The sequence below is a fragment of the Ranitomeya imitator genome, chromosome 5, assembly GCF_032444005.1.
Source record: "Ranitomeya imitator isolate aRanImi1 chromosome 5, aRanImi1.pri, whole genome shotgun sequence".
NCBI lineage: Eukaryota > Metazoa > Chordata > Amphibia > Anura > Dendrobatidae > Ranitomeya > Ranitomeya imitator.
The window spans coordinates 139,290,521-139,303,900 of NC_091286.1; the positions used below are offsets into that span (position 1 = coordinate 139,290,521).

At 40.0% G+C, this 13,380-nt stretch overlaps 1 protein-coding gene across 1 annotated transcript in view; it reads left to right on the plus strand.

Annotated features, from left to right (window-relative positions):
* VTA1 (vesicle trafficking 1) overlaps positions 1 to 11,712 on the plus strand; it is a 359,268-nt gene extending 347,556 nt beyond the window's left edge. The window contains exon 8 of the mRNA XM_069769186.1: positions 10,616 to 11,712. Coding sequence (XP_069625287.1) covers positions 10,616 to 10,761 — 146 coding nt within the window. The 3' untranslated portion in view covers positions 10,762 to 11,712. The remainder of the gene's footprint in view (positions 1 to 10,615) is intronic.
* The last annotated feature ends 1,668 nt before the right edge of the window (positions 11,713 to 13,380 follow it).

Genomic DNA, 13,380 nt, shown 5'->3' on the forward strand with positions numbered 1-13,380 from the left:
AATTACTACAAGATGAGGTTTCAGAGTGTACATTAATGAGAAAAAAAATTAACTTTTTTGAATTTACCAAATGGCTGCACTGAAACAGAGTGAAAAATCTAAAGGGGTCTGAATACTTTCCATACCCACTGCTAAATGTGCCATGTACACAGTGCTTCTTATACCGTATATACTCGAGTATAAGCTGAGAATTTCAGCCCATTTTTTTAGGCTGAAATTGCCCCTCTCGGCTTATACTCGAGTCATTCCCAGGGGTCGGCAGGGGAGGGGGAGTGGCAGCTGTCTAATAATACTCACCTGCTCTTGGCGTGGTCCCTGGTTCTCTGGGCGCTGACAGCTTCTTCCTGTATTGAGCGGTCACATGGTACCACTCATTACAGTAATGAATTATGGACCCGACTCCACTCGGGTGGAGTCACATATTCATTACTGTAATGAGCGGTACCATGTGACCGCTCAATACAGGAAGAAACTGTCAGCGCCCAGATAACCTGGGACGGCAGGGACCGCGCCAGGAGCAGGTGAGTATGACGGGGCAGTGCATGATATTCACCTGTCCCCCGTTCCACCGTCGGCGCTGATGTGTCTTCTGCGTCCTCTGCAGTGACACTCGGGTCAGAGGGCGCGATGACACGATTAGTGTGCGCGCCGCCCTCTGCCTGAACAGCGGTGGATCGGGGGATAGGTGACTATAGCAAGTGTCGGGAACCTGAGCGACGAGAGGTGAGTATGTGATTGTTTTGGGTTTTTTATCGCAGCAACAGCATATGGGGCATAATAGTCTATGGAGCATCTTATGGGGCCATAGTCCGCATATGTGGAGCATAATACGGGGCAAATGTGTCTATGGAGCATGTTATGGGGCCATAATCAGCATTTGTGCAGCATTATATGGGGCATATTTTAATATGGAGCATTATATGGGGCGCATTTTGTATGGAGCATCTATTGGCCCATCATGAACTGTATGGAGCATTATATGGGGCTCCTGATTCAATATGGGTATTCAAAAACACTTAACCTACTGATGTCTCAATTAATTTTACTTTTATTGGTATCTATTTTTATTTTTGATATTTACCGGTAGCTGCTGCATTTTCCACCCTAGGCTTATACTCGAGTCAATAAGTTTTCCCAGCTTTTTGTGGCAAAGTTAGGGGTCTCGGCTTATACTCGGGTCGGCTTATACTCGAGTATATATGGTAAGTTGGTAAGTTAGGTACACAAATATTTTCTAAAGATGAATAACTGTGTACTAAAATGTGAGTGAGCATCATAAAAGAAAGTTAATCTAAACAATTCTTCATTATGTTCCCAAAAGGAAATGTTTGTTGGGTGATATGTTTTACTAGAGTAACAAAGTGCAAACTGAGCATATAAAACAACTTGTTTTTCAGAGATTGTGAGTTCACCTATAAGAACAAACCAGCAGTGAGGCTGGAAGGTCCATTCATTTGAAGAAACACCAGCTTATCCTCTGAGGAACAATCACCAACCCACTCAAACATGCAGCAATCCAACAGTCAAAAGTCCTAAATCTCTTTTCTTACACACTGATAAAGCATAAATGGGAATCCCATGAAAGGACTTTAATTTGTACCAACCACAAGATTTCATTTAACTGGATGAAATACATCAACCTATTTGCTCACAAACTTTGCACAAACTCCAAATAATTCAAACACCGAACTTGGACCTTTGCCACATCAATATGTTTTGTGGAAATAGTCACCCAAGATTTACAGGCAGTAGAAAACTTTTTGACCATAAGAGTATACCAATAACCTATTTGTCCTTCTGACCCTATGATCCCTTTTATTTTGTTATAAGTCCCCTGATGGTCCGTCATGCCGACTGAAACAATCCATGTTAGGATGGCATACTATGCAATAGAAGCATGGTAGGGACATTAAGGCCAGACCCCAGTTTGGAGGGCACCCTCACAAGAATGTAGCAACTGAAGTTTGGGTATCGGAAATTGCAATCTGCCTCTGTAATAAAGATAGAAGCTGATCCATACATCTGGAGAGCCACTCATCATGAGCCCCCTTTTGATGCAAAGTGGATAGGCACAGATAAACTCTGCTTTTTGTTGATATTCTTATAGACCATACAAATGACGTCTTAATTACGGTAGGTTTTCCGTTTTCAAAATACTTCTGTCCCAAGGCCGCAGTTTGTGTTAAATCCGTGTTTCACAAATTCCAGTCCTCACAGCCCCCAAAAGATCATGCTTCGAGGATTTTTGTTAGTACTGCACAGGTTATGGAACTATTATTAAAGCATCAGAAATTGCAACAAGTTCTGTATGCAATAGTAAGAAAATCCTGAAAACATGATCTGTTGAGGGCTGTGAGGACTGGAGTTTGTGAAACACTGGACCATATGATTGGCTGCCATGCTGTCCACGTGATGTCAGCGCATCAAACAATATCAGACACCAGAATCAGTTGTAGAGATTCAGCGTTGAATGAGTTTTTAGGGAATTAACGGAACAGAAATGCCAAGTTTTTGAGTAGATTTTGGAAAGACTCTGCTAAAAAAAAAAACCTGCACATTTAGTATTGGCCAGTATTTTACATCAATATTTGTAACCCAAAACCAGGAGTGGAATAAACGGAAAAGAGTGTAATAGAAACACCTCACCATTTCTGCTTTCTTTGTCCATTTTTGATATTGACTTACAAATACTGGTGTGAAATGCTGGCCAGGAAGGTGTGAACATGGCCTAAGTCTGTTACTGTAGTTTTTTACTTCCCGTGACTGACGCTGCATGTATGAATGAGTGTGATCACTACTGGTCTAAAAAAAAAATGGTTGTCACTTGATGAATAGTGTTCTTGTCTTTTATCGTGGAGCATTGTAGGTGCAGTTCTTCATACTCTGTATTGTAAGTATGGTTATGTGCTTGTTGGTCTAATTGTGTTCAGTCACTTTTTCGAGTTCTGGTGTTTGGGCTGACGCAGTGTGTTAAGGCTACTTAAGCTACTGATATTTTTAAGTTTATTTTTGTGTCGTTCACCTCTAAAAACCATACATAGTTATTAGGGTATGTCCACATGTTCAGGAATTGGCAGCGCTTTGGACTCAGCATATGTCCGCTGGGTACAAAGCGCTGTCGGCTATTGAACGCAGGTGATTCTGCATGAGTTCATTGAACCGTGTAGAATCACCGCATCCAATACATTGAGTGGGTGACATTTATCTTGAGGAGACTCTCCTCTCCGCAAGGTAAATTGACATGCTGCGGTCTGGAAAGATGCTACACATGTCCGTCTCCAGGGGTGATCTGCAGGCGTCTCAGCACGTATAGTCTGCATGGGATTTCTAGAAATCCCATCCACTATGCTGTAACATCTGGACGCTGCAGATGTACGCAACGTCCAACCCACAGTGTTTACAGACATTGGGCACGTACCCCAAGAGAACTTAAAGAAAAGTTTTCCTAGTGGGAAAGGGATGCTGACCGAAGAAACAAAGAAAGCATGCTTGCCTTAGGCTCTAAGGCTGCCATCACACTATCAGTATTTGGTCAGTATTTTACATCAGTATTTGTAAGCCAAAACCAGGAGTGGGTGATAAATCCAGAAGTAGTGACATGTTTCTATCATACTTTTCCTCTAATTGTTCCTCACCTGGTTTTGGCTACAAATACTGATGTAAAATACTGACCACATACTAAGGCTGCCGTCACACTATCAGTATTTGGTCAGTATTTTACATCAGTATTTGTAAGCCAAAACCAGGAGTGGGTGATAAATCCAGAAGTGGTGACGTGTTTCTATTATACTTTTCCTCTAATTGTTCCTCACCTGGTTTTGGCTACAAATACTGATGTAAAATACTGACCACATACTAAGGCTGCCGTCACACTATCAGTATTTGGTCAGTATTTTACATCAGTATTTGTAAGCCAAAACCAGGAGTGGGTGATAAATCCAGAAGTGGTGCATATGTTTCTATCATACTTTTCCTCTAATTGTTCCTCACCTGGTTTTGGCTACAAATACTGATGTAAAATACTGACCACATACTAATAGTGTGACTGAAGCCTAATTCTGCAGCTTCTTACACCCTGCAGATAGATGGCTTCTAATGGAGGAACATGTGATGAGACCTCTCCATCCAGTATAACCCCTTCCTTTCGTAGCTAGTTTTTGTGTTTGCACTTTTGTTTTTTCCTCCTGTTCTTCCAAGAATCATATGAAGCTTGTATTTTGCAGGACAAGTTGTAATTTTGAATGGTACCATTTATTTTAACATTCAGTGTACTGGATAACGGGGGCATTCACTGTACTGGAAGACGGGAGGGGAAAAATTCCCAGTTCTGAGAAATGGAGAAAAAAAATGCAATCCCGCCATGTTTTTTGTTTTTAATGGTCTGCATTACCTGGTAAAACTTAATCTGAATCATGATTCTCCAGATTAGTATGAATACAGCGATGCCAAATATGTGTAGATTTTTTTTTTCTAAATTTAGGCTGAGGAAAAATAAATAAATTCAGTTTATTTTGCAGGACCTGTAACATCTTCATTTTCCTATAAATGAAGCTGTGTGAGTTGTGAATATAATATTATTATCTGATTGTATGGCATTTTTTAGGGCGGTGTGGTGACCAAAAAGCTGCAATTCTGTTTTGATTTTTCTGTCTCTTACAGACTGGGCTAATTTTTTTTTTTTATTGTACTTTTATGATCATTTCTATTTTTATTTCTTTATCTTTAATTTGAGGAAAGCGAGGTGATTTCAAAAAATATACATAAAAAATAAAAATTTTATTTTTTTTTACTTTACTTTTTCAACACCTTTATAGACCTTGAACCTGCAAACGTTCTATTGTTAATAACATATATTGCAATACCACAGTATTCCTTCCAGTATACAGTGTAAATCCTTTTGAAGTTCAGCAAATAGATGAGCTTCACAGGATGGCAGTAATTGTCGCCTAAGGGAGCAAGTGCACAAGAGCACCAACGTGCGTCTCCTTTAAAGGGAATCTGTCACCTACTTTTTCATATAAAAGCTTCGGCCACCGCCATTAGGGGCTTATCTACAGCATTCTGTAATGCTGTAGATAAGCTCCCGATGTAACCTGAAAGATAAGAAAAACAAGTTATATAATACTCACCTGGGCGTGTGGTCCGGTACGATGGGCGTCGCGGTCCTGGTTCGACCCCTCCCATCTTCATACGATGACGTCCTCTCCCTTCTTGCCACGGCTCCTGCACTGGCATACTTTGCCCTGGTGAGGACAGAGCAAAGTACTGCAGTGCGCAGGCGCCGAGAAAGTCAGAGAAGCCCAGCACCTGCGCACTGCAGTACTTTGCTCTGCCCTCAACAGGGCAGAGAATTACGCCTGCGCCGGAGCCACGACAGAAGCAAGGAAGAGGACGTCATCGCATGAAGATGGGAGGCGCCGGACCGCGATGCCCATTGGACCAGACCGCCCCCCCAGATGAGTATAATCTAGCTTGTTTTTCTTATCTTTCAGGTTACATTACATTACAGAATGCTGTAGATAAGCCCCTGATGGCTGTGGCCGAAGCTTACATACGAAAAAGTAGGTGACAGATTCCCTTTATGCGCTGCTATCAGATTGATCTGAACTGCCACTGTTAGATGAGGGATATTTACCTGCTGCATCTGGCAGAGCTTTTGAACCCCTCATCTTGCAATCACATGTACATGATGTTGAATGAAGGCGTTAAAGCCACTGTTTATTCAGAGGAGTCTGTTGGACAGGTGAAGAAGGCTGAGGCTGCAGCAACAAGTCCAGGAGGATCATTTATAATCTATATTAGCAAGTCTCTCAAAATCCTGCTGCCAACTCACTTGTAAAGATATGGTGGACAACTCTCAGGCCCTCAGTGACCATTATGGTGCAACTACACCTATATGAGTATTACACGGCAAAACTGCATCCTGTTCTACTGTGCACTTCTGTGCATTTTTAACATATATACATTTCATAGGTGAAACCACCTTATACCTCAAGGAGTAGGGCAACCTTACTTTATGGCTCAGAGGCAGTAAACTGGTTGTATAAAATTAATAAAAAAAACATAAAGCTGTTCTAGTCTTAGGCTTTGTCTGGTATTGCAGATCAGTACCATATAATGCTTATTGCTTTTTCTTTTCTTGCTTAAAATAGGAAGTTTTTAGGGTTAAAGGAAAATTTTGACCCAACTGCCCTGTATTGTTAAGTAAAGGTAAAGAAAATGGTTATTGAGGACCACAGCAAATAGCATGTGTATCTGAGCTATGTAGAAGCCTGTGTGATATCACATTTAGTCCTACTACTATGATTTAGAAGAGTAAGCTAAAATGTGGACATATAAATATTTTGTTCTTTTTGAGACTTCTTTATGGTAAATTATTCAGTACGGTGCTGTGAAAGCTGACTACTAATGAGCCACGTTTCCAGAATTAATACAAAGAGTTACATATGATCTTTCTCGTTTTGTGGCCTTAAATGTGTCTACTGAAACAGAAAATTAGCTGTGTTGTTGCTTTGTGTACTCAGAAGATACTTGCAAGTGTTATGGTTTAGGACAGTAATCCATGTATCAGTTGGTGGCTGGAAAACTTTTACATCATCTACTATATAATTGTCTAAGGGTCACTTCCGTCTTTCTGTCCTTCTGTCTGTCTGTCACAGATATTCATTGGTCGCGGCCTCTGTCTGTCATGGAAATCCAAGTCGCTGATTGGTCGTGGCAAAACAGCCACGACCAATCAGCGACGGGCACAGTCCGGAAGAAAATGGCTGCTCCTTACTCCCCGAAGTCAGTGCCCGGCGCCCGCATACTCCCCTCCAGTCACCGCTCACACAGGGTTAATGCCGGCAGTAACAGACTGCGTTATGCCACGGGTAGCGCACTCCGTAACCGCTGCTATTAACCCTGTGTGTCCCCAACTTTTTACTATTGATGCTGCCTATGCGGCATCAATAATAAAAAAGTGTAATGTTAAAAATAATAAAAAAACAAAAAACCTGCTATACTCACCCTCCGTAGTCCGCCGAGCCGCTCGCGCCTGCCTCAATCTTCCGTTCCCAGCGATGCATTGCGAAATTACCCAGAAGACTTGGCGGTCATCTGGGTAATTTCGCAATGCATCCTGGGAACGGCAGATGGCGGCTGCCGCGCGCATATCGCCGGAGCTTCGGTGGATCCCAGGGGGTGAGTATATAACTATTTTTTATTTTAATTATTTTTTTTTAACAGGGATATGGTTCCCACCCTGCTGTATACTACATGGGCTGTGTTAGATACCGCATGGCTGCTATATACTACACAGGCAGTGTTATATACTATGTGGGCTGTGTAATATACTCCTGTGGGCTGTGCTATAGACTTTGTGGGCTGTGCTATATATTATGTGGGCTGTGTTATATACTACGTGGCTGCTATATACTACGTGGGCTGTGCTATATATTACGTGGCCAGTGTTATATACTGCGTGGCCTGTGTTATATACTACGTCGCCTGTATTATATACTGCGTGGCTGCTATATACTGCGTGGGCTGTTATATAGTACGTGGCTGTGTTATATACTGCGTGGCCACTGTTATATATTGCGTGGCTTGTATTAACGCATAGTGTATTCTACAATATGTATGTATGTATATAGCAGCCACATAGTATATAGCACATGCCACGTAGTATTTGTCTGCTATATACTGCATGGCTCCTATATACTACGTGGCCTGCTATATACATACATAAATACATATTCTAGAATACCCGATGCGTTAGAATCGGCCCACCATCTAGTTCTGTTATAATAGATTATCTATCAAAAACATTGCAACTAAACTAAGGTTTGGAGTGAAAACAAGGATATATGTATTTTAGCAGTAATTTTTCATAAAGACCGGAATGATAATCAGCCTAGAGCGCTTTCCATAGATGCACAAAGGCTCCTTCAATGCAAATATCCCAAGCAGTCAATCATTTCCCTGCATGTTATGGACATTGTGGCTATGGGCATAGAGCATTTTATGTAGTTTCCTTTACACTTTGGATTGGATCTGTTCACAACCCTTTAGGCTTGCGCACATGGCAGAGCTGTGTGGGTTGTTACATTTACTAGAGAATAAAAGCTGCCTTCATCTGTCACACCTGAAGGACAAGCCTTTCTCAAAGGTATTGGCTTTCTCATTTTAAAAGAAAAGTAGACAATATGAGCATCTATGTTTTAAAAGTCATTCTGTAACTGGAGAGAGGCACGGAGACAAAGCCATGGTGCCTAGGTGATGATAGCAAAGATCACATACCTACATTGACTGATCTAAGCAAGTGATATTTATTGCACTTAATCAGTACTCAACCATTCTAGCCTTTCATTACCAGCTAGCGCCTGATTTACTGTACATTGACCTTCTTAGTGGCCTCTACCGCCATAGTAAATGCAGATGTCAGATAACTCCATGATTCACATAATGTGGATTTAATAAAAGTCAGCACAAACTTTGAACTGAATTAGCAAGCTAATTGCAATCATCATTGTAACAAAGACCATATGGTTATGCCTTGTTAAACAAAGCGCAAACCAGCAGTAATCTCCTGAAAGGTTAATGGAGAGTGAAGAGCAAATGTTTACATACAAACACATCTGCATCAGTTCACAAAGTTTTCTGAATTGCTAGTGTCTTTATGATGGAAACATGCAGGTTGCTTGATTATACTTAAAATATAGCTTAGCAGTAATTTAGAGCTGGAATGAAGGTATACTAGAGATTAAATACAGTGACATGTAAAAGTTTGGGCACCCCTGGTCAAAATTACTGTTATTGTGAACAGTTCAGCCAGTTGAAGATGAAATGATCTCTACGAGGCCTAAAGTTAAAGATGACACCTTTCCTTTGTATTTTAGGCAGAAAAAAATAATTATTATTTTCAAATTTTGAAAAATTACAAAAATAAAGGAAAATGGGTGGGTGCAAAAGTTTGGGCACGCTTGGAGATTTGTATGCTCAGATAACATTGACCAAGGTTCCACGTCATAATTAGCTTCTTAGGGTTATGGCTTGTTCACCATCATCGTTGGGAAAGGCCAAGTGATGCAAATTAATCCAGCCTTCTCTAACCTTGTGCCAAAAACCTCAGCCTTTGGAAAATCGGCTATCAAGTGCCTTTAAGAGCAGCAGCGCTGTTAACCAGTTACATGTGCTGACAATCACTGACAGCGGGATTTAACACGTGCTGACCGATAGCGCACCCTGAATTCCCCCATCGGCGCCCCTGCAATTGTAGGCTGCCGATGGGTTATTACAGCCTAGGGTCTGCTGATAACGCCTGTGCCTGTCATTACCATCCTCCTGTAAACGCCAGCCCATTGCTGGTCCTAAGAGGACTATTGAAGTCTGTAAAAAGTTAAAAGAAAAGAAAAATCTGAAAAAAATAAAAACACAAGTTCAAAATGCCCCTTTCATGCCGAATTCAGAAATGTCCGATATATCAAAATGTAAAGTAAATTAATCCAATCAGTAAACAGCTTAACGAGCAAAAAAAGATCATAACTTTTGGCCACCACAACATTGAGAGGTGATCAAAACACCATATCTTCCCCAAAATATGCCAATAAAAATGTCAGCCCAGAATGCAAAAACTAAGCCATCACAGCCCCAGATCACAAAAAATGAAAAAGATACAGGTCTTGGAAAATAAAGACAAAAATCCAATTATTTTATTTTTTTCACCATCGAAATTTAAAAAAAAAACACTATACATGTCTGTATCTGCGTACTCGTACTGACCTAGGGAATCATATTACAAGGTCAGTTTTATCATATAGTGAACATGATAAACAAAAATTATGGAATTGCATAGTTTTTGCAATTTCACTGCACTTTGTATATTCTCGTTTTCCTGTCTCACAAAAACAAGCCCTCATTCATTTATGTGGACAGAAAACTAAAATAAAACTGTTATGGTTCTGTTATTAAAGGGAGGAAGAAAAACGCAAAAAAACAGGAACTCAGTACTGGAGGGGTTAGAAAAAAGAAAGGTAATAAGTTCAGCGGATGAGCAATATGCAGCAAGCTACTAAGTATCCATGAATAATGACCTAATTTAATAAATATGTATACAAAATGTGTTTTTTGCATTTTAATAATTTAAAAAGATGTCCCACAGTCACAACTGACTATTCCCCACTGGAGAGCAGGACCGGTGATAAGTGCCTGAGTACTTGGGGGGTGATGGGTCCCACCATTCTCAAGAACCAGGGTCTGCCATTTGAATAGAGGCACATGCTCCACCTTTATAGGAGATTCCTGGAGAAATCTGGTCTATCTGTAAGCCGCATAGATGATGGATGGATGTGTGTGTGACTAGTGCTCCATTCAGACTGAGGACACAGGAAAGTCATTATCTCCATGATCGGTGGAGGTCCCTTACAATTCAGACACTTATGACCTCTCCTGTGGATTGGTGATTAGTTGTAATTGTGGGACAGAAGATTTCGAGCTGTGTTAAAGAAAAAAAACCGTTTTACCATAGTAAAGATAGATCATGAAATGAATTAAAACGGATATTTGAACCTTTGAAGATTAACAAATTATGCAAATCAAGAAAATTACTAATAATGTATGTTCAATCTACTTCCAGGTGGGACCCGATTGACTCCTGAAGACTTTGCCAGGGCCCAGAAATACTGCAAATATGCTGGTAGCGCCTTACAGTATGAAGATGTGAACACTGCAGTAGAGAACCTTCAGAAAGCCTTGAAGCTGCTTACAGCGGGCAGAGAATGATGATACCACGCTCTTCTTGGGCTCTATCCAGTGATTCCATATGTGCTGTGATACCCCTGGTCTTGTGAACAACATGCCAATGATGACTTCAGTTTTAACCATCTAAGAGCATTATTTAAAACCTGGTATTTTTCTAAAGTCAGAGATGACATGATAATGCTCCTACATTAAATTGTTTACAAAACTGGTTAATATTTCTTTATAGGCTCAGTGAAGTGCAGCATGGGATACGAATAAAGTTCTGAGAGTAAGAAAGTCCTTCCCAAAAGCACTCCTTTCTACTACATCTGCACAATCAGAATGTTCAACATGTTTCTAATGATGAACGAGATATCTACAAATTAATTCATTTTGTCTCTAGTACTTTAAATAAAATGTGTTGAGATAGCCCCACATCCTAGAAGTCTGAAAATGCATTGGAAGGGTCTCCACTCAACTCTTGAATTTGCAATTCTTGAACCTCGTTGTTTGCCTTTATCAATTCTGTAAGACATGCAGGATGATCTAAAGCACTAAATATCTAAATATACTTAGAATATGGTGCAGGGTCAATTCCAAGTAAAATAACCCCGATTTTTTTTCTTCTCCAGTAAACAAATTGAAAGTAGTTAGTGAATATTGTATTTATAGAAAGGACTTCTCCTATCACTCCAGATATTGGTGTTTTTGCATTATTTTACATATGAGGAATGGTGAAAAGATTTGGAACAGTTGAGCTGACCTTTATTGCTAGGTTGTATGGTTGCCTTTCTTACATGACCCTATCAATAATGGATGTGTGAGTGGTTTCTTTTACTCTACTCAACCTTTTTGTATTTCAGGCTCAGTGACAGAGGTGTTTATACCACTTTAATGTTTACAGAGCAAATGAGGTCTGCATTGTAATTACAAGCGCATGGCTTTAATGCATGTATCTGTTAGATATCATTTAGAATAAATTGATTAAGTAGATATTTTATCGTCTCAAAAGTTTTTGTTCACTGAACTTTTTTTTTCAAGACACAAATTAGCCTATTTAGTAGGCATAACACTACAGATGACTCTAAAACTTAGCAGGTTCCATCCTCCTCCTACTTCTTCTCTCTTTGTACACTGACTAATCACAGACTCGTGTTGTAATGTATCATCTAGAACATGATCGGGGTAGGCCACGTTGGACACCTCTCCATTATTACACTAAGTGCATAGACGAGAGCCATACTTGTAAAGTATTTATATTGAGGAGTGTATTGTTTTTTCATAACACTGCCTGATATTTGTGTATAACGCCTACACAGAGAAACAATGGATACACCACCAAGAAATAATATGAATATGGCACTTTTATTAACATATACAAAATTAAAAGTCCATTTTAGAGAAATTACATTGATCTGGTCAGTACAAGGATGTGATTAAATAATGAATACTCAATGGAGATATTTATTTACTCCGTAAAATAGTGCCATTAATATGTCTTTTGCATGTGGGAGAAAACCAGACAACTCGGAGGAAGCCCACGCAAACACGTGGAGAACATACAAACTCCTTGCAGATTTTGTGCTAAATAGGATTTGAGCCCAGTACCCCGTGATTCAAGTCCACCATACTGCCCATATCATTACATCATAATGTGTTTTTTTTTTTTTTTTTTTTTATTAAATGAACGGAAAAACTTTTAGAGAGTATATGGGACTTTATTTTTTTTAAAAAAGGAATCTAAGCACTAACAGGCAGGTAATTGTAACTTACCTGCCTGTTGTACCCTAAGCTGTTCTCTTTGGCACAGTGCGTTCACAGACCACACCTGCTGGGGATTCAGAAGCCTCATCTGACATCACGTTTTTTGGTCAGCTTTGTAGATGGGGTGGGACTTCCGGGGTCATTCTGATAGACAGCCAGATCCCTGCTGCCTAATTGTGTGATCCAGCTGTCAGTCAGAATGAACTCTGAAGTCACGCCCCATCGCGTCAGCAGATGCAGCTGAATCCTCGATATGTGCCTGGGAAGAACGGTTTGCAATTACCTGCCTGTTAGCGCTTGGATACATTTTTTTCTGTAAATTCATAGTAACATAGTTGGCAAGGCCGAAAAAAGATGTTTGTCCATCCAGTTCAGCCTATATTCCATCAGAATAAATCCCCAGATCTACAATACAGACCAAAAGTTTGGACACACCTTCTCATTTTAAGATTTTTCTGTATTTTCATAACTATGAAAATTTGTAAATTCACAGTGAAGGCATCAAAACTATGAATTAACACATGTGGAATTATATACTTTAAGAAAAAAAGTGTGAAACAACTGAAAATGTCTTATATTCTAGGTTCTTCAAAGTAGTCACTTTTTTCTTTGACTGCTTTGCGCACTCTTGGCATTCTCTTGATGAGCTTCAAGAGGTAGTCACTGGAAATGATTTTCACTTCACAGGTGTGCCCTGTCAGGTTTAATAAATGGGGTTGGGACCATCTGTTGTGTTGAGCAGAAGTCTGGTGGATACACAGCTGATGGTCCTACTGGATAGACTGTTAGCTGCTTTTTTCTTGCCATAATACAAATTCTAAGTAAAGAAAAAGAGTGGCCATCATTACTTTAAGAAATGAAGGTCAGTCAGTCCGAAAAATTGGCAAAACTTTGAAA